This window comes from Crotalus tigris, unplaced genomic scaffold (genome assembly GCF_016545835.1).
Source record: "Crotalus tigris isolate CLP2741 ecotype Arizona unplaced genomic scaffold, ASM1654583v1 scf7180000018829.1913635, whole genome shotgun sequence".
NCBI lineage: Eukaryota > Metazoa > Chordata > Lepidosauria > Squamata > Viperidae > Crotalus > Crotalus tigris.
Window position 1 is genome coordinate 1,577,177 of NW_024097219.1, and position 20,716 is coordinate 1,597,892.

Consider the following 20,716-nt stretch of genomic DNA (forward strand, 5'->3'; position numbering starts at 1 on the left):
TATACTCTGTTCCAATGGTGTTTTTCTCTTATTGGTTTAAACATAGCCATTGTCTGGCCCAAGCCCAAATGTAACACAGCAAAATCTAATCCAGTCCAATATTTTAATTGTTTACACCTAATGGACAAAATCTTGTCCGATTAAAGCCATAACTTTCTATCCTACTAGATATATCCTGAGAGATTCTAGAGAGGATCTACACTGAACTTCACCCATACAGGGGGGAATGGGGCCTCTCTCTGATAAGATTTATTGCCCTCTTCCTGGGAAAGCTCTGTTGCCCAAACTCCTATTCACCAATTCTCCAGATCAGACCTAGACATTTTACTGCTCCGGGCCACATCCGGCCCTTTGGCTGTCTCTGTCTGGCCTGCATGAGGTCAATTGGAAATTAGAAAATAAAATGTAAATAAGCGAGCCGCAGGGGACAGGAGAAGCAGCAGACTGCACTCCTTTAATTGGCTGGGGAGAGAAAAGCTAAGCAAGGTGAAGCCCTGCACTTCCTCCTCCCTTAAGAAATGGCCGCCAGCAGCAGAATTAAGTTCAATCTCTTGACTGAAGCCTTGCACTCATCTCAATACATTTCGGAATTGCGAATGAATATGTAGATGAATATGGCTTGGATATTTTTAAAGAATTATTTGGACCTCAGTTATAAATTCCATTTTTTAAAACCAGAGTGACACTACTTCTTTGTTGCTTATCAGCAATGCAGTTAGTGGTAAATCATCAGAAAATAGGGAATTTCTCTTATTATGAACAAATTGTGCAGATCTTAGGTAAGAAAGACAATGAGCAAGGGAAAGATTATTGAAATGCTGATTTCCATGTTACTGTTAATAGAGATCTGTGTACTACTTCAGTCAACAATATTATATAGCATTCTTATAATATTCAAGTATGAAAATGTCAAAATCTCTTCCCATGCTAAGCAGGGGGTTTAAGCTCCCCTTTAAGTTTCCCTTGCATGACTCATGGGCTGGAAGGCAAGCATACAACTGTATGCAGTTAATAAGTAGTGGTACTTGCTATTCAACTGACATCAAAGAAATTATCTAGCACATAAGGCACTAGAGCCAAAACCAGTCACCCACATTTACACAAGCTGACAAATACACAAAATCCTCTGGTTGAAATGAGATGGGAAAAGAAAAACAGCACAGTAACAAGATTTGTAGAGTCCGTGTTTATTTTGAACTCAGAATACACAAGATAGCAATAGCAACAGACAGCATTTTTCAAGTAAAAAGTTAGTTTATTTAAGTCAGACTTGATTTTATGCAGTTTTCTTGGCATTATGGAAATGATTTGCATTGCCTTCTTCTGGGATGGATGGATGGATGGATGGATGGATATATGGATGGAGATAGATATCTTCTAGTCTAGGCAAGTTTTCAGGATGATAACCAGCTCATAATGATTTCAGAAAGAGTTGTATGAATCCCAGATAGGTTTCCACAATGTGGCATAAGAGTTTACAAATATACATCGCATATGAACAGTGTTGCAGCTTTTAGGTACATCAAGAGCTGAAAAGCAAAAACCCATGGCTGTCCTCCACAAACTATTGTTGGAAATCCAGGTCCTGCCTTTCAGTTCCAACCAAAAGTATCCTCAAGCCCTTATTGCACATTCATCCAAATCTGGTAACACAATATCACTTTTTTTTTGGTTAAAAACTAACCTTAGGACAATAAATTATTCTTAGGTTCTACCAGAAGTCAGATAAATAGCACCAAGTAATTTCTACATGGGCCATCATTCCATTATAGAAAAAGCCAGCTTTATTAGCACATAGAAGAGTTTGTTCAGACTTTTTTAATGATAGAGTGCATTTCCAACCCCATAAATCCCAAGAGGTCTTCAATATAAAAATGCAAGAGTTCATTCCCCCTTTTAAGAACATAGTGCTTCCTCCTCCAACCCAACTCTTGCCTGACAACAAAAAGCCCTTTGCTTCACCCCCTGGAGAATCCTAGTAAGACAGATGTGATTGCTCCCATAATCCTTTGCTGGTGAGGCAAGCTGCAATTGTTTTCCAGTTCTTGGAGGTTCCTCAGGCACAGATGGCATTCAACAAAGCCCTCATCCAGAGACTGATGCTCACAGGTAACTGGCGTTCTTATTCATGGAAGGCAAGTGGGTAGTGTAGCAGTGTGTACAGATGCGGACTGGCTTCAGATGCCTAAAGTGGGGCAGTGCTGCCAAGTGGGATGAGCAACGGGAGCAGAAGATCTGAAAAAAAAATGTCCACCAAAAGCAACTTGAGAACAAGCCTCATTTCCTTTGCATGAAAGAAAGTAATAATGAACCTATGTATGAACTTGAATGTAATAAATGTATGTATAACTAGAACATCCAATGAAGCAGACTGAAGTAAAAAAGGACAATAACCATGGTCTAACACCCAATCATAATTCAATTTAAGGCCCAACACAGGAATACCCAACAAGCTGCAATTTAATCCTTTCTTTTACATGATAGGCTGCTCCACTGCTTCTCTCTTACTGCTCTTAACTGCCTGGTAGCTCAGTTACCAACCCCTGAATAGATTGTCTCTTTCAGTTTGTCTCACCTGGAGATCTGCATTTCCAATCCCCCTTCTGGACACAGGAAGGATCTTTTTGGAAAGTAATGATTCAAGAACTGAATACCTTTGGCCCCCCAGATGTTGAACTATAGCTCCCAGCATTCTTGATTCCTGATTCATGCTGTTTGCATCTATTCCAAAGTAGCCCTGGTCTCTTACCTTCCCACAACTCCGGCAGTGGTGCCGTCGCCGAAGAAAAGTGAAAGGCACATGACAAGCCATACAATGGCTAGAAGTGCTGTCTGGTATCCAGTCTGGGGGCACCAAAGTATCTGTAAAGGAACAGAAGAGCTGTTGGCAAGATAGTTGTATATCTATAGTTGTATATCAATCTTCTAAAGCCAGATAGTATCATAAACCTCCCATTCTCCATTTTCCAAATGCTTAGTTTCGTTCCATACAGTATAAACCTTGTGAATTCTCAAGCTTCCTCCTTCAGTTATATATTCAAGATGGACAGTGTTTAATATTCATATGTTATCTATATGTAGGGGTGTAGGTCTATACATATGTTGTATATAGTATGTTTAGTTGTGTGTCATGTATATGTTCATTTTGAGAGTGGTCAACTAAATGAAATTTTTAATATGTGTCATGCCCACAGCAAAAATGACAATAGATAAGATAAGATAAGATTTATTGTCATTTTTGCTGTGGGCATGACACATATTAAAAATTTCATTTTTAATATGTGTCATGCCCACAGCAAAAATGACAATAAATCTTATCTTATCTTATCTTATCTTATCTTATCTTATCTTATCTTATATCTCTAAATATCCCAGAATGGTCAGGAACAGAGCTCATTAAATGGAGAAGAACCTAGATTAAGGAAGCAAAAACCTACGGAAATCCAGGGAGTTCCAGAACAGGAAAAACTAATACAGCTCAGGACATCAGACTGAAATGCCTCTGTAAGTTTTCAATGGACTATGAACTATTGACAAGCAAAGCTTCATTTTTTCAGATAATATATTTCAGTTTGTGTGTGTGCGTGTGTGTGTACACGTGCACACCTTCAGTACACGTGCTGCTCCCTGGGGGGGAGAGAGAGAGGGGGGGGGGCAGAGAGAGAGGCAGAAAGAGAAAGAAAGATTGGCCCCAGATCACCTAACTGGCTTTGGGTCTCAGGTGGGAAATAGAACTGCCAGTTTCTAGCCTGGTACTTTAACCACAACCCCAAATTGAGTCTCAGTAGTGACCCTAACTATACCTAGATTATTCCTAAACACAGCAACATTTTCTCTTGCAAATATTGGTTACAACCGCTTTGTGAACAAGGTCATCAGAGGCAGAACCCTTGCTTATTACAGGCTTTCAGAGAAGTCATCCCATGCTTGGAGCACTTACCTTCTCTCCTCACACCTTGCCTGATGCTGGAGCAGAGAGCACAATCTGTCAAGAAAGGCGCTGTTGGTACCACACAGACATCCAACTCTGAAAGGGGAAAGATATTAGCGTACAGGGCTGCTGCCACTTAACGGAAACATATCTGTTCCAAATAATGAGCAAGTAAAACATTAATAGCCATCCCCAGAACTTATACTCTCATGTAGGTTTGCCCATTATTTTTTTACAGAAGGGAAGGAGGTCAACCTACATATAAAAGGAAAGATTCATAAAGCAGCCTTGCACATGCCTTGGAGGAGTCAATTTGGTCCTTGATATTGAGAAACAGGTTTTTTAATCATTTAAAAAAATAGTTTTCTGAACCTGCTATTTAGGAAAACTGACTGAAATGGTCTAATAATTCATTTAAAAAGCAAAGGAAGCTTCCTCCATTATTAGGCAAAACTATCAAATTTGGTTCACACCGACTTTTTAAAAAGACTAGGATATGTATATATATATATATATATATATATATATATATATATATATATATATATACGTACTAATTAAAGTAAAATATGTAGAGAGAGGAAAAGACATAAGAAATAGTAAACTGAATAAATTAAAGGCGAGAAATGAAAAAGAAACATAACTAAAACTATTTTATGTATACTATTCACTATACTTTTCCATATTCTTTTATCTTTGCAAACCACCCTCAGTTCTGTGACATTCATACATTCTTTTATAATTGCTCTTTGTTTTTCTCAACTCTTTTCTCATCAACCCCCTCTGACTATGACTCTCTCAGCCTTCCCCTTCCTCTCAACCTATTCACTTTTTCTTCATGTATTTGTTTTGCAATCTGATCTTCATTAATTCTATGTGACCAAACCAACTCAATGTATTTCCTTTCTGCTGGCGGTTCATGATTGTATACAATCCACATTCATTCACCATTTGTTTAGGTTTTTTTGCTCTATCTCTGGTTTTACTATGGATACTTAAGTTCAGGCAGTCCTCACTTAATTGAGCACTCATTCAGTGACCATTTGAAGATACAACAACACTGAACAAATGGTAGTTATTGTATGACTGTCCTTGAAGTTATGGGTACGGTAGCACCCTCACAGCCACATAGACAAAATTTGGGTGCTTGACAGTCTGCCTGCATTTATGAGCACAACATGTGCTTCAACTCATGTGGCCTTGTGAAGGGCTATTGGGCACCCCTTGTCAGCAGCAGAGGAAGACTATAAAAATCAGCTGTGGCCAGCAGTGGTAGGTGGTGGTGGTGGAGTGCAAAGGGGCCAAAAGAGCATAGATGGGAGGGAGATAAATGGATCGGGGAAGCTGAAGGTGAGGTGAGCACACAGGGCAGGAGAAACATGAAGTCTTTGCCAAATGACTATTGGTCCTCATCTAATAACCACAACCGGGACTCCTGGAATTGCTGTCACTGCATGGTGCAGTCACATGATGTTTCACCTAAGAAATGCTTTGCTTACTAATGGAAATTTTGGTCCTGATTAGAGTTGTTGAACGAGGACACTTATACTCCATTTTTACTGCATATATTTTTTCTTAACATTCCCAGCTCTTCCCTCCATATAACAAAGTGATAGAAGGATGTTTTTCTTCAGGTTTGTTTTCTTCTTTCAGCAAACATCCATTCACAATGGATTTATATTAGCCACAGCCTTCTTCCTAGTATTTCCACAGCAATGCTCCATCCGTTTTCTCATTCTTAGGAAACATTTCATCAATGTACACAAATCCTATTTACTCTGGCTTTCCATCACCTATGTAAAATTTGTAAGTTTTCTGTCTGTTTTCCTCTCAAATGCAGCTACTATACATGCATTCATTTTGATGAAGGAACATAATTGTCCTAACAGGTTATACTTTGAATGTCTTAGGGTTGAATTCAAACTGGTTTGGGAGAAACTGAATCATGATACCTCTGGAGTAATGTGAACTTGATTCAAATGTAAACAAATACGTGCAGTTAATAGAGTTGAGACTTGTCAGTTGTGGCACCTAAGTGAGAAATAGGTTTCCTAGTTTAAACCCTTTAGGTGGATTTTATTCTGGCATTATTATTTTTTTTAGAATCTCTGATATTTTTACTTTGCTCATGCACTGTTTCCCAACTGAAAGAAAGCAACAAGGGAAGAAGATGAATGAATTGCCTGGAGCAAGGAATCCTATTAACTACAGGTATCCTGCTAATTAAATGAAACTGATCTAAGTGTTACAGAATTCCGAATCCTGATGCATCACTAACTTACCTCAGAACCTGGTAATTTTGTGGAACAGCACTGTATGCCCTCATTATAACATGCCATCTTCTTCCCATGCTGCTTTACACAAGGTGAGAAGGTTATGGAACTATAGGTTAGTAAAGGAGATTCACTCACGTCCAGTGTCTGTCACCTCCAATTCTTCCACTTGGGATGTCACAATTTTAAAGACACTCCTCAGAATGCTGCGCAGGTCGCTTGCAAAATTAGTTTGGAGCTGGTCTGCCACTCCTGCCAAAACACAGCATTTTGAGCATTTCATTTGCACATGGGGAAGGGATAATGGCAGACTTTCATAATAAAACAAAATACACAATAAGCAAATACTTTTATTTGAATGTAATCAATACAAAATGCCCTGTTTTTATTACATTAATTAAAACAAAGCAAACATTTGAACATCTAAATAGATCAGCATGTTAGAAAAGACAAATGGTATACAATGGTTTAAATAAATACATTTAATTATTTGGGGACCAAAAAAGTCAGTGCAATGCCTAAAATGAGCTGAGATGTACCCAATTCAAACATATTAAGCAATCTATACTCAACCCCAGTTTTGCCGTTTACAGGTTGTACTAGCCATTCTTACAAGATGATTATAAAAGATTTCTAAACTAAAGAAAAAAGCAAAATGTAAGTACTAGTACAACAAATAATTAATATTTTTGAAACAAATCCCTTTTATAAGCAGGAAGTAACTGAGTTCATTGTTCTAACATACCACATATGGATCTGCCCAATTTTATTTTCTAACATGGATAAGGTTAACTGTAGGCTAAGCCAGGGATCCCCAACCCCTGGTCTGTGGACCAGTACAGGCCCACAGCACACCAGAAACCGGTCTGCGCAAAGCCCCATCCGCAGGATGCAGGCAACATGTGAAACCATGCCCCCTCTGGTCTGCAAAAAAACATCTCTCCACAGAACTGGTCCCTGGTGCCCAAGAGGTTGGGGACCACTGGGCTAAGCCTTGGTTATTTGGAACTTTGCTTCATTTTAGTAAGACTTTCATTCAGTTCTTTTCTTCTCTTCGTTAATTCTTACAAAAAAGCTATAAACAATTCATCAGATTTGAGGGCATTTATTTGATACACTGAACTTGTTATATTTATTTCCAAAAGGAAATACCTGATCACTTTAATAGGCTTTATACTTGTTCCTAGCATAAATAGTTCTCAGTCACTGATCTTATCAGTAAAAGTTGATTGTGGTAGTGATGGATGGTTTGAAGAGAACCATATCCTTAATTAGTCCTGACATTTCTATGTTGCTCCACTCTAAATGACTGTGGGAGGCTTAAAGCAAAATACCCTTGTTTAATCATTATTTTGCAAAGTGCTCCACACAAGCTAATAGCCATCAAATTATAGAATACAAGCAATGAAGCACTCACCAGAAATACAGACAAATAATGTGTGAATCATGTCCTCTGTATTGCGGTAACGGCCCCGTAATTCCAACCATCGAGAATTCAATGGAACATCTGTGAACATTCTTCTTTGAGCACTATCAGATTCCTGCACCAAAGGCCTGTTAAGAGGAGAACAAACCTTTAGAAAAAACGTAAAGATATTATTTTTATTATTGCTTTTCAACCACACCCTCCCTTAAAAATCTGTATGCCAATCAAGGAACTACCGGAATAAAGTTATGCACACACTGTGTCTCTTCTTTAGCTTGGGGGCAGATGAAAATAACTCTTTACGTATTTGTTTAGGAAAGAGAGACATTACCACATTAGACTGCAAGGGATAAGATTGTGGATCAAATGGGCTTCAGCCTGTAACTTCCCTTTATTTGACAGCTTCTATTATCCACTTACCCTCTTCATCTCAAATAGTTAATACTGGACAAAATCTTCCCATTTAACTGCATACTACAAAGTATTTCCTGGTCCTGGCCTTTTGATAATCACAAAAGACAACTTCTTTCTCAGCAAGCTATATATGAATAGTACTCCCAATTTATAAGCTGAAGTTAGGCAACACACATTCAAATGGGTTGGTGGAGACTGCAGGGGAGGAGAAGGTTCTTAGTCACACCTTGGGACAGATGGGCAGGTACACTGAGATGCAAAACTCTGGAGGCCTGGAGAGTCCCTATTACTGCAGGGCTGTGAATCTGCAGCGCACTCATTCAGCACACGTTTCTCCAGCTTGTACAACTCCTCCTTGGATAGCACACGAAGCAAATCCCTGTAAGAGGAAGGGTCCATGAAGGAAACATCAGTGGCAACAAAATTAAGTGATCCTAACCTACAGGATGGACAGGTGTGTTCCAACAATACATTGGAAGGAATGGCTGCTCCAAATGGTCCATATGGCATGATGTGAAAAGAAATGCAAAGCTAAGCATGAAGAAAAGTGGGGTGGGGGCACATAACCAGTGGTGGGGTTCAAATATGTGAACAACTGGTTCTCTGTGTGGATGCTGCTTCCGGAAGTCCATTCTGGGCCTGGGCAACAAAAAATTAACTACCAGTTCTGCCGAAGTGGTGCGAACCAACTGAATCCTACCACTGCTCATAACATACATAACATATTGGTCCTGCAGCCCACTGAAGCAGTAAACTACTGCATTTCTCCACAATATGCATCACACTTCATTTTCGGAATGCCTCACCTTATCTTCTTATCTAGAGAAGAAAGTCACTTTTACAGACATTGCCTCCTACTTCTAAGGACTACCTTAAAGTAGATAACTTTGATGGCAAATTTTTATCTGTTAAAATGTATTTGGGGTTGCGTCATTCCATCAGACAGCAACACAACAAGAACTGAAGTTAAAAAAAAAATACTGCCCCCCCTTTTTAAATGCATGTTTATGTTAAACGATTAAACCAGTGAAAAAAAGATATACAAGAAACTACATTTCTCTCTTGTACTTAATTACTAGATATGGAGAATGTTATCCTAAGTGAAAGAATTTAGGCTGTAACCTGAAGTGCTTTGGTCCAGGAAAAACATACCTGGAGTTCTGTGGAATATACAATTTGGAAGCATGCAAAATCTTCTACTAACCCCATCCTTAATGTTAACTGTATTTCTACACAGCAATGCTATAATCACATACCTGATTTTTCTAAGTAAGACATAAAAAGGGCTGAAGACTCGAGAAATCTCCTCTGGCCTCCTTTCCAAATTGAGGGGTCCATCTGGATAGATTAGAAGGCCACTGCAAAGAAGGCAATAAAATAAAATGCCAATTAGGGGTACTCAACGTTGTCCATTAGAATAGAAGTACTTGACATACGCACACAGAATCTCATGGAAAGCAACATCTAAATAAAACCAGACTGCTCATTTTTTTATTTCTTTTAGCAATCATTTTTTAGTATGTTAAGAATAGCATCATAAGTGTCTCCTTGCTTTCTGGAAGTCCTTGAAGAGCTGCTACTTCCCTCAAGCGTTGGTGTAGAATGAACCCAAAAAGATGATATGTGGATGTGTGGGAGAGTATTGCCCCAGGGGTACCAGAGTTTTTATTACGATTGTTTGGTTGTTTTGCTATTTTTATTGTGATTTGTCCAGGATTGTGGTTATAATCCATAGCTATATAAGTTTTTAAAATAAAATAAGAAAAGCTGTACAGTACACCAAGTTGTCTAAGCCTTTCATAAATAAACTTCATTTTCCACAGCTTTCAGAATTACTTTTCTTAAGCCCTTCCATTTCTTACAGAGTTTGTTGTTGACTATAATGCATCTTATAGAAGTAGCATTACTGCTTTTTGCCAAGATAGGAGGCACCATGTAATTGGAATTCAGCAGAACCAGAAGTGAATACATTTGCCATCAGCAAATACTATCTTAGTAAGGATCCATAGTAAAATAAAATTTGCTTTTGAAAAACCAACCCAATTAAACATTTGCCATTTCTTCCATCCTTACCCCCACCTCAGGAAAGGTAGGCAAGAGGGCTGTTTGAAAAGAGAGCTATCCAGAAAATTTGAATTAACAATCTCAGTTCATGTTCTACACCAGCTACCAAGAATAACTCAATGGCAGTGTTGAGAGATCATCAGGGTTCTTGCTATATCAGGAACAAATCTGATATGCAGACTCCTCTGCTTTAAAAAGCAGAAACAAGTTCATATGCATGATGAAGATTACAAAAACATGAAATGTGATTTTCAGATGAAGAGCTATGCCAGGGGAATAATATATCACAAGAAAATTTCAAGTGAATTTAAAGAAAATTTGGACCCTTTACTATATAAATTTTAAACCAGGAAACAGATTCCCAAAGTTTTATATGAAATGACAATTTTTAGACATAAATCAGGTGATTAATGTCAACAATGCAGAAAAGCACAAGGAAACACCCAAATCTGAATAACTTAATTTACTGAGTAAGTGTTATGTCAAATTACTTGTTCCAAATTCTTCTGCGAGGTAGGAATATATGCATGATGCTACTTTTGATCATTAGAACTACCAACATTTTAGGAATTCCAACCTACAGAAGTCTGCTTCTATAATTTCCATCTTGTAGGTACCTGACTGGGTAGTCAAACACCAGCTGATTACTAAACACTTACCTAATAATAGCTAGGCGGGGAATGGTGAACATCAGCTGGGGTTCATATCCATCAATCATCTCCTGAGTCAAGTAGCCAAGTTTCAAAGCTCTAGGTAGGCAAGAGAATGAAGAGGCAGAGAATTAGAAATAAATATGTGGATATGTCTAAATCCCAACTGATTATTCTGAATGTACATTGTGCCAAGATAGTTATCCAAAGGAATGCTTAAAGATTTGCTTACAAAGACCAGTATTGTTGTATTACATATGTGCTGGCCCAGACTACAGAGACTGAAGAAGCTGGGTCAGAATGCTCACCTAGCCACAGTTTCACAGAAGAGCACCACAATCTCCTGCTGCCTATAGATCTCTTCGGGGGATTTAACAGAAACCAAAGATGACACATAGCTGGAAAAGAGACACACTTTGAAGTTCAAAGGAACACGCAATGCAACCCCTCTGCATTCAAATCCCAAAATATTTTCCCTCTTTTTGTTTCTTTATCAAATACCATTTTGTTACCACTCCTTAATATAGGTAGCCCTCAACTTACAACCATTCATTGTGACTGTTCAAAGTTACAAAGGCACCGAAGAAAAGTGACTTATAGTTATTTTTTCACGCTTATGACCGTTGCAACATCCCCATGGCACATGATCAAAATTCGAATGCTTGGCAACTGGCATGTATTTATGATGGTTGCAGTGTCCCCAGGTCATGTGATCACCTTTTGCAACCTTCTGACAAGCAAAGTCAATGGAGACGTTAGATTCACTTAGAAACCATGTTACTAACAACTGCAGTGATTCACTTAACAACTATGGCAAGAAAGGTTGTAAAATGGAGCAAAATTCACTTAACAAATATCTAGCTTAGCAATGGAAATTTGGAGCATAACTGTGGTAATTGTAAGTCAAGGATTATAATTGTAAACCCAGAATTATGTGTAACTAATTGGATTTATCCAAGAGGTTTTTGGCACTATTTTGTTTATAATCCAAAGAACAGCAATTAGGATTTTTCATCTCTGAGTCCACATATCACTTATTGCTCCATATTTCCAGTCCAGTTTATTCAGTATATTACCTAATATACTTTACCAAGCTTTGTCCCTGTAGCTACCTTTTATCAACGGGCACCCCCACTCCAAGCAGCTGTTTTCTTCTCAAAAGACTGGTTCTGCTTATTGCCCCCAAGATCAGAGACTCGCAGCCCACACTGTGTTTCCTACTTCTAACTATGACCAAAGTCTTTTCTAACCCTGATTTCTTTGGGGGAATTAACAAGTGGGACATAGACTGATATATAAATGAACTTAGTCATACCTCAGTTCAAATTCAGCAAAAAGCACATCAAAGCGGATTAATGCTCTCCGGATAGTCTCTGAATAAGGTCCAGGTTGGTTTAAGCTTTGCTCTCGGAGTACCATTCGCACCATCTCTAAGCTGCACAGCAAATCTTTGGCCAGAGGACGCAGCCGTACTCCATCTTCCTCTTCCACATCAATATAGGTGCGTGCCATAAGACACTAAAAGGGGGAAAAACCCAAGAATACAGGAAAGTTCATTATCCCTTAGCTGCCTTTCCGCATTAGAAGACAACAAGCTCTCATTTGGCTATTGTCAAGGCTGCTGAACAAGGCCCTCCCTGTTCACCAGGAAAATGTGCAGCCCATCACAAGATTGAAGTCCAGTAGGCCAACATGGAAAACAGCTATTCACTTAATATCTACCCAGTTTAACCCCGAAAATGCCTGGAGAGAGGAATGGCACCTTCTTGTGCCCTGACCATTAGTGATCCCTCTACCAAACCACCTTCACTTTGTCTGGCTGAAATTGAACAGAATTAGGTGTGATACTGGAAGAAGTGCAAGGAGTGGGCAGGAGCAAAGAAGGAAAGAAGAAGGGAGAAGGGAGAAGGAGAAGAGGAAGAAGGGGAAGAAGAAGGAGGAGGAGGAGGAGGAGGACTTTCCTCAATACAGCATACAAGTTGTTTCAGAGTTCAAATGATTCAGAGTTCAAATAATTCCAAACTATATCTCAGTAAAGAAGGAACTTTCATATCCTAAATATTCAGCTACCATCTGGACCATACTAGATAATTTGTGAGCCACTCAGAGTTGTGGTATAAGATGGACAACCATGTAAATGTTTTACATATATAAAAACATAAAAAAACACAGGAGGTGGATATTGACACATCAAAACCAAATTTTCAGAGCATGGCTACACAAGTGTTTTATATCTGAGTACGGCTCCATTTATACTACATATTAAATGCAATACAAAAATAGGAGTCATTTGACTTTATCAGATCATATTCTGGAGCTATGATGGCATCTTGGTATCTTCTCTCTATGACTTACCTCAGCAGCAAACAACATATGGTTCCGTAGGTTGTCCACTAGAAGGTCTTCGGGGAATTTGATGACATAGTCACGATCGCGACGTTCCTTGGGGATACATTCCTCCATGATCTGTTCTATGATAGCCAGTAACTCAGCCTGCCAAAAAGAAAAGAAACATTTCTACTTTTTCTAAAAATACATTTGACTTATTCCCAACATATCAATAGACAGAAATCTATTCTTCTCAGACCCATACTGCAGGGCAAGTTTATAACCTTGCATTTGAGCTAGAAATGAATAAAGCTACAAAGAATCAACAGACTATAAGAGAACACTTGTGGTATATTCTACACTGAAATCAGTGAAAAGGGGAGGCTCCAGAATTGAGTTTATCATTTTCAAGAAGGGATAAAATTTTACTTTTAAAATATGAAATTATTTTAAATACTTAGTAGACACTGTACATTGCTGCAAAATGTCCATGTTTCTTCTTGCCACTGAGTGCTCTGGAAAGAGGGAAAACCCAGATTAACCTTTAATGACAGTTTGGTGTAATGGTTAAGACACCAGTCTAGAAACCAGAAAACATTAGTTCTAGTTTTGCTTTGAGTACAAAGCCAGCTGAGCGACCTTGGACTATCTTTTCAACCTTAGTAAAAAGACAGTGACCAATCACTTTGAAATCCTGCCAAGAAAACTGCAGGGACTTGTCCAGGCAGTTGCCTAGAATTAACACTGACTTGAAGACACCAACAACAATAATATTAGTGCCTCAAGTTCAATCCAAAATATCTGGAGCAGTACTTGAACACCATTGGCATTGACAAATTCACCACCAGTCAATTGCAAAGGGCAGTTTCACTTGGAACAGTTTATATTCTGTGATAATATTAAAATCATTAATATCATTCAACAACAACGTCTATCTATTCCAAGCTCTTGGGGAGGATTCAATAGGTGAATAAAAATGCCAACTGCAGTCTACATACCTGGCTGACTGTGCTGGCAACCATAATAATAATCCTTTAGTTGGTTTCCATGAGAATGATCAGAATTGTAATTCAACCCATTTCAAGGGCACAGGCTAAATGGATTAATGAGTTGGGCTACTTAACTATCAGGGTTTGCAGTCCAGCTGAAGTGGGAGTGGTAGGAATAACATAATAATAGAGTTGGCAGGAACTTAGAGGTCTTCTAATCCAACTCCCTGCTCAGACAACCTCCTATACCATTTCAGGCAAATGATTGTCCAATCACTTGTTAAAAACTTCCAGTGTTGGAGCATTCACAACTTCTAGAGGCAAGTTGTTCCACTGATTAATTGTTCTGTCAGGAAATTTCTCCTTAGTTCTAGGTTAGTTCTCTCCTTGATTAGTTTCTATCCATTGCTTCTTCAGGTTCTTTGGAGAATAAATTGACCCCCTCTTCTTTGTGGCAACCCCTGAGATATTGGGACACTGCTATCATGTCATCCCTAATCCTTCTTTTCAATAAATTAGATGTACCCAATTCCAGCAACTGCTCTTTATATGTTTTAGCCCCCAGTCCCCTGATCATCTTTGTTGCTCTTCTCTGCACTCTTTCTAGATATCTTTTTTACATTGTGGTGACCAAAACTGGATGCAGTATTCCAAGTGTGACCTTACCAAGGCATTATAAAGGGATATTAACATTTCAGGGGATCTTAATTCTGTCCCTCTGTTAATGCAGCCTAGAACTGCAGTTCTAGGCTGCATTAACAGAGGGACAGAATTAAGATCCCCTGAAATGTTAATACCCCTTTGGCAGCTACAGCACACTGCTGGCTCATATTTAAGTGATTGTCCACTAACTAGGACTCCAATATCCCTCTCACAGTTACTACTATTGAGCAGGTACCACCTATACCATACTTGTGCATTTGGTTATTCTTGCCTAAATGTAGGAAACAGAATGACAATTTATACCATAAACCTCTTACTTTGTATCCCTTGACAGAAATAACCGCTAGTTCTGGAGTCCCATCAGGAGAAAAGCAAATAGAAATCTTTGCAAGGATACATGTGGGCATGCAGGAAAAACGCGAGGAAGTCCCACTTCTGTTTGTGAATGCTGCACAGTTACATTCACCACCTCCTGACTGCTGACTGCTACCACCTCATACCTTTTGCTCTCCTCCCCCCCCCAAAAAAATCCTACCTGACTAAGATGCAACTGGTTTAACAGCGTCAGATACTGTTGGGGATCAGTCTCTACATCCAGGCAGTTGATTTCTGTTACCACTTGAGTCACTCGTTCATCAGCATAGAAAAACTGGGACAGCAGTCTTGGATCAGAACGCTGTGGAGAGAAAGAGAAGCCTGGGTTATATACAGCCATACAATACGAGACAGTCATGTTCAGCAGTACCTAATTACATGTATACTTTGATATAAACAAAGAAATTCCCTTGGTGCGGAAAAGTTGTTGCCAGGTGAATTCTAATCTAGCTTTTTCCCCAATGTGCTTGTTTTCTATATCTGGGTAATTTTTAAAATTAAGGTGCATGCAGCCCAGCCTGCATTTCATTGTGCCAAATGAAGCAAAAAATTATATCTGCAATCTAGACATACGTTTATAATATTTTAGACTTTATGTTTCATATTTTGCAATTTTATTTCTTGTGGTTTTTTTTTAAAATATGATATGAATGTGCCATATTATAAATAACAGTTTAACCTGCAATCTTACTCCAGGATGGGGACTGTATCTACCAATGGGGCTTAAATTTTAAAAACCCTACTCACGTTTTTATGCTAAGAGCTATTGTTTTCCTACAAAGATCAACCAATCAAGATTTATAATTTGTCATAAGTCAGTGAATAGTGTGCAAACAGAGTAAAGCAGGGGTCTCCAACCCCCGGTCCATGGACTGGTACCGGACCACGGCATGCCAGCAACCAGTCCACACAAACAAGCAAATCCCCATCCATGGGATGCAGGCAGCACACAAAACCACGCATTCTCTGGTCTGTGGAAAAACCTTTCTCCACGGAACTGGTTCCTGGTGCCCAAATGGTTAGGGACCTCTGGAGTAAAATCTTCAACTTTAGATGATGAGATGCTGAGAGAGGAGCCAGAGAAAATTGTTATATAATTAAGAAACGGAGAATAGAAGCCTTCAAAGTTGGGAATTTACTGGATATATGGTTGCAGACTCAAAACAAGCTGGAGGAAAAGGTTCAATATTTGGGGGGGGAGGGGTGCGACAAGCACAGAGAAGACAGGATTCCAGAGTGTTTCAGACTGAGAACTTTTTTGTATGTCAGGTTTCCTAATTTGTGGCACTCTCCTTGTCTAACATTCTGGTGCCTGTTTGGGAATGCAGAGCAGAGAGATTCATTCCTTTGCCTGATATGAAGCCCTGTCATCAAGTACAGAAGGGAGAGAATTTTCTTGTTACACGAAACTATTTCATTGAGCAGGAATTCTCCAAGAGCTGGTTGCCCAGCAATATCTCTACTTAATTCAAGTATCAGGAACCAATCTGAGTTTTCTGAGCTTATCAACACAATAGAAAGATTAAAAAGTATATCACAGAACTATGAATGTAATACAAATTAATATATAACTAAAACAAACATAAAGGAAGTGTAATGGACTACAGAATCTTGCAGTATACTTGCAAACAAATGTGCAGAATCTAAAAAGGCATGATGTAATTATAACTAAGGTGGAGACCTTTTCTGAAAAAGAGTTGCTAATAGGCATTCAGCTGTTTAGGAGAACCCACTTCCCTCTGGGTAGGAAGGGCCCCGTAATAGAACATCTGTGGAATTGCTGTGAGTATTAATTAGGCTACCTACCACATAAAGATAGCAATAGCAACAGCACTTAGACTTATATACTGCTTCACGATGCTTTATAGCACTCTCTAAGCAGTTTACAGAGTCAGCATATTTCCCCCAACAATCTGGGTCCTCATTTTACCAACCTCGGAAGGATGGAAGGCTGAGCTGGTGAGAGTCGAACTGCCAAACTGCTGTCAGCTAGCAGTCAGCAGAAGTAGCCTGCAGTACTGCATTCTAACCACTGAGCTACCTTGGCTCAGCTCCGCTCACTCTGACTTAACTGGGCAGACTGCGGTGCCTGGGGCGTGGTCCGGTGGTATGATCTGAACAGGGTTCTCTTCTCTGTTGTCAGCTTGACCCCCGGTTTATGGATATGGGCCATTCCTGGGTTGTAAAAGTGGCCAAAGAAATGACCCATGATTATGCTATGGTATTGCTCTTCTTGTATGAGATGATACTGTAGTATCTCCTGCTTTGAAAGAGGTGGTGAGGCAGCCACTGCTCAAGAGGTTGGGGAAGGTTGTTGAGAAGCTGGTCAATCTGCAGTTGATGGCTTGATTACTGCAAAACACTCTACATAGGGCTGTCCTTGAAGATCACCTACAAGCTTAACTGGTTCAGAATGCAGAGGTACAGATAACGATGGGCAAGCCTCAGTATGACCATGTAACACCTTTACTTTGCAAGTTGTATTGGTTATTAGTTTGTTTCTGGGTATAATTCAAGGTGGTGGTGGTTACCTATACATGGCAAATAGCCTGGTTATGTGAAGGTTATGGAAGACCTTTCTTCCATAGTATCTGCCTGACCAATTAGATCCGGAAGGTTTGGTGTGCTCCATGTTCCTTTGATTAAAATAATGTTATCTATCAGAAGCATGTGTTATCTGCTGTACCATCTGCCTTCTGGAATAAAGTTCCCCTCAAGATCCAGGAGGGCTCTGGTATTTTGGAGAGCCTTGAAGCCCTGGCTCTTCATTCAGAGCTTTGGCAAGCTAACTGAAACCTCTTCTGAGTAATGTGAGTTTATTTTGCTTGTTATCTGGTTTGTGCCATCTTGTTTTTAATCATTGCCATCTTGTTTTTAATCATTGCATTATTTTATTGTTCTGATGTTTTTATCTCTGAACTGCTCAGAGTTGCCATCAGTTAGGCAGTGTAAAAAATGCAATATAGTACTGTAAATAAGAATTGAAACAGGAGAAGAGGCAGAAGAAACAAGATATAAAAAATCATTATTACCAGTTTACTCCATTACAGTATATTAACCTTGAGATCAAGCTTTAAGTTTGAAAACATTGCACTGAATTCAGACAGTAACAACTTAAGTGTTTGCATCTGTCATTCCTTTGAGCCCATCCCAAAGAAGCAATGCAGGCCAAATCTCAAGAGTGAAACATACCCCAGCTTTTCTCACTTAGGTTCCAGTAACTGGTAAGACTATTAATGTGTTGTATTCAAAGGCCTGGGTTCTCTGTCACTATAATAAACAAAATTACTGTACAGCCCCATTAGTCAGCTGCTTTGTTGTATTCAGATGGGGAGGTCTGAGGTTGTTTGTAATGGTAAAATAGGGGAAGAAATTCAGTAAACAAAACCAAAATAGATTGTTTCCCAAATCAGGTCATGTCATAAGGAATCTTTAAAAATCACAAAACACTTCCTTTTTTCTTGCTACAGACCCAACCTAGCTATTTCTCAAGGATTGCTAGCATTTAATCATCTCAGTCATTCATACTACGCAACGTGCTCTTGTTGTTTCTGACTCTATCCGGTGACAGAGATAATTTTGTGAGGATAGTTTCTCAGCTACTTTGAGATCTGGTATACCCATGTTTATGTTACTAGTGTTGGTATCTGGTCATCTTTTTTCCCATCAACTTTTTGTTTGCATTGTCCTTGATTTTCCAAGTATCAGGGTCTTCTCCAAAGATTCTTGCCTTTGTATTATGTGCCCAACACTTCAATATTAGCATTTCTAGCGAGCAGTTTGGTTTTATTCCTTCTAATACTGAATTATGTTTTTCTTCTTGAACTATTCTCAACAACCGTCTACAGCATTATAATTCAAAGGAAGACATCTTTCTTTGTTCATCTTCTCACAGGGCTTTCTTAAGTGTTACATTGCTGTAAAATCTAGACCAACGTCCTTGACAATATATAATCTTGTCAGCATGATGTCTCTAAATATGAATAATTTGCTTCAATCTGACTTTGTTTTTCCCAAGTAGCAACATGTTTATATTTCATGGTTACAATTACTGGGCTTCTGAACTTTTGATTTTTACAAAAATAAGATCTGTTATTACTTTAGCTTCTTTTCCACTGTTTGCATTGAGTTGACACTGTTTGTTATTATAATCTTATCTTTTTTGTTATTATTTTGTTACTATTGAGCATCAGATCAGCTTTTGACCTCCATTTTTTTCATCTTCAATAAGAGATTTCCTAAATACTCCTCACATCCAGCCATCAATCTGGGTTGTTGAGGTTTCTCCTAGCATTTTTAATTCCAGTTCCTATTTTTTGTAGTATGTTCTGCATGCAAGCCAAACAAATAAACTAAGTTTATGCAATCTTTGAAATTATTTAATTGCTCCATTATTCCAATCTAACTGGTCACCGTACAAAGTCAATAGGCCAGCTTTTCCTATGTTTTTAAAGTCTACTCAAAATTTGTTATGGTCTACACCAAGGATGTCAAACTGATGGCCTGTGGGCCGGTTGCATCATGCGGAGGCTGCACTCACCCCAGCTCCGGCAATGCGAAAAAAGTCATGACATGTCACAACACATACTATCATCTATGAAGAAAAATGAGCTTTGCTGTTCCCATTATCCTTTGGATGTTAGCAATATGATCTCAGGTACTCCTGCATCTTCTGAATCCAACTTGTACTTTATACAGTGTTTATCCCATGTACAGTTGAAGTCTAGATTGCAAAAGCTTGAGCATTATCTTACTAGCATGTAAAACTAGCATGTGAGATAAACGCAATTGTTCAATAATTTGAACACAACACTGTCCTTTTTTAGTATTGGGATAATTTTTTTTTTTTACTTTTTTGTCTGCTGCTGGGTTTTCCATATCTGTGTACAAACCACAGACACCAATTTAACACAAATTTTAAACATTTCTGCTGATTTATCAACTCTGCAGCATTATTTGCAAAAAAATTTAGAGGTCATTTAACTTCAATTTCCAGTATGTCTGTTTCTTGTTCAGTTAGACCAATCATCAGTTTTAGAAACTTCTGATGAAGGTCTTATCAAAGACCTTCACATTTGTACCATCTCTAATTTCTTTCTTCTTTTGGCAATACTTTTTTGCCTTCATCTTTTATTATGTTCATTTTTGCATATGAGCTTACCTTTATTTCTGCACTTTTCTTTAATAAATCTCTTGTCCTTTTGTACTGTTTATTTATATATATTTTCTTATTCCTTCTTGATCTTCTGTAGAACTTAATGTTAGTTGAACAATTTTCCTCTGTCTTTTGCTTTCCATATTTTTTCAGCTACTTTTGATCATTCAGCAGGGAGCCATTTTGCTTTTTTTTTTTTAACTTTTTGCATTTTGGGATATTTTTGTTCACTTCATTTCAATAAAGTCAAAAATTTTAGTCAAGAGTTCTTCAAACTGTCTATCAAATTAAGTCCATTAAATCTATCCTTTACTTTCAACATTCATATAATGTTGAGCATATAGCTTGATTAGCCTGGTGGTTTTTGTTTAAGTAGTAATTTTGCAATAGGTTGTGATCTGGTCTTGTTTTCATTGACTTATATAGTTTATCTATCTATGCTTATAGA

General features: G+C 38.5%; 1 protein-coding gene across 1 annotated transcript in view; it reads right to left on the reverse strand.

Annotated features, from left to right (window-relative positions):
- Positions 1 to 1,171: 1,171 nt before the first annotated feature.
- The window catches only part of ZFYVE28 (zinc finger FYVE-type containing 28), a 34,728-nt gene continuing 15,183 nt past the window's right edge, over positions 1,172 to 20,716 (reverse strand). Inside the window, exons 2-13 of the mRNA XM_039356709.1 lie at positions 15,274 to 15,414; positions 13,114 to 13,251; positions 12,074 to 12,276; positions 11,067 to 11,156; positions 10,768 to 10,857; positions 9,301 to 9,402; positions 8,271 to 8,423; positions 7,622 to 7,758; positions 6,343 to 6,456; positions 3,941 to 4,027; positions 2,750 to 2,862; positions 1,172 to 2,235 (exon numbers count right to left, since the gene is read on the reverse strand). Coding sequence (XP_039212643.1) covers positions 2,104 to 2,235; positions 2,750 to 2,862; positions 3,941 to 4,027; positions 6,343 to 6,456; positions 7,622 to 7,758; positions 8,271 to 8,423; positions 9,301 to 9,402; positions 10,768 to 10,857; positions 11,067 to 11,156; positions 12,074 to 12,276; positions 13,114 to 13,251; positions 15,274 to 15,414 — 1,500 coding nt within the window. The 3' untranslated portion in view covers positions 1,172 to 2,103. The remainder of the gene's footprint in view (positions 2,236 to 2,749; positions 2,863 to 3,940; positions 4,028 to 6,342; positions 6,457 to 7,621; positions 7,759 to 8,270; positions 8,424 to 9,300; positions 9,403 to 10,767; positions 10,858 to 11,066; positions 11,157 to 12,073; positions 12,277 to 13,113; positions 13,252 to 15,273; positions 15,415 to 20,716) is intronic.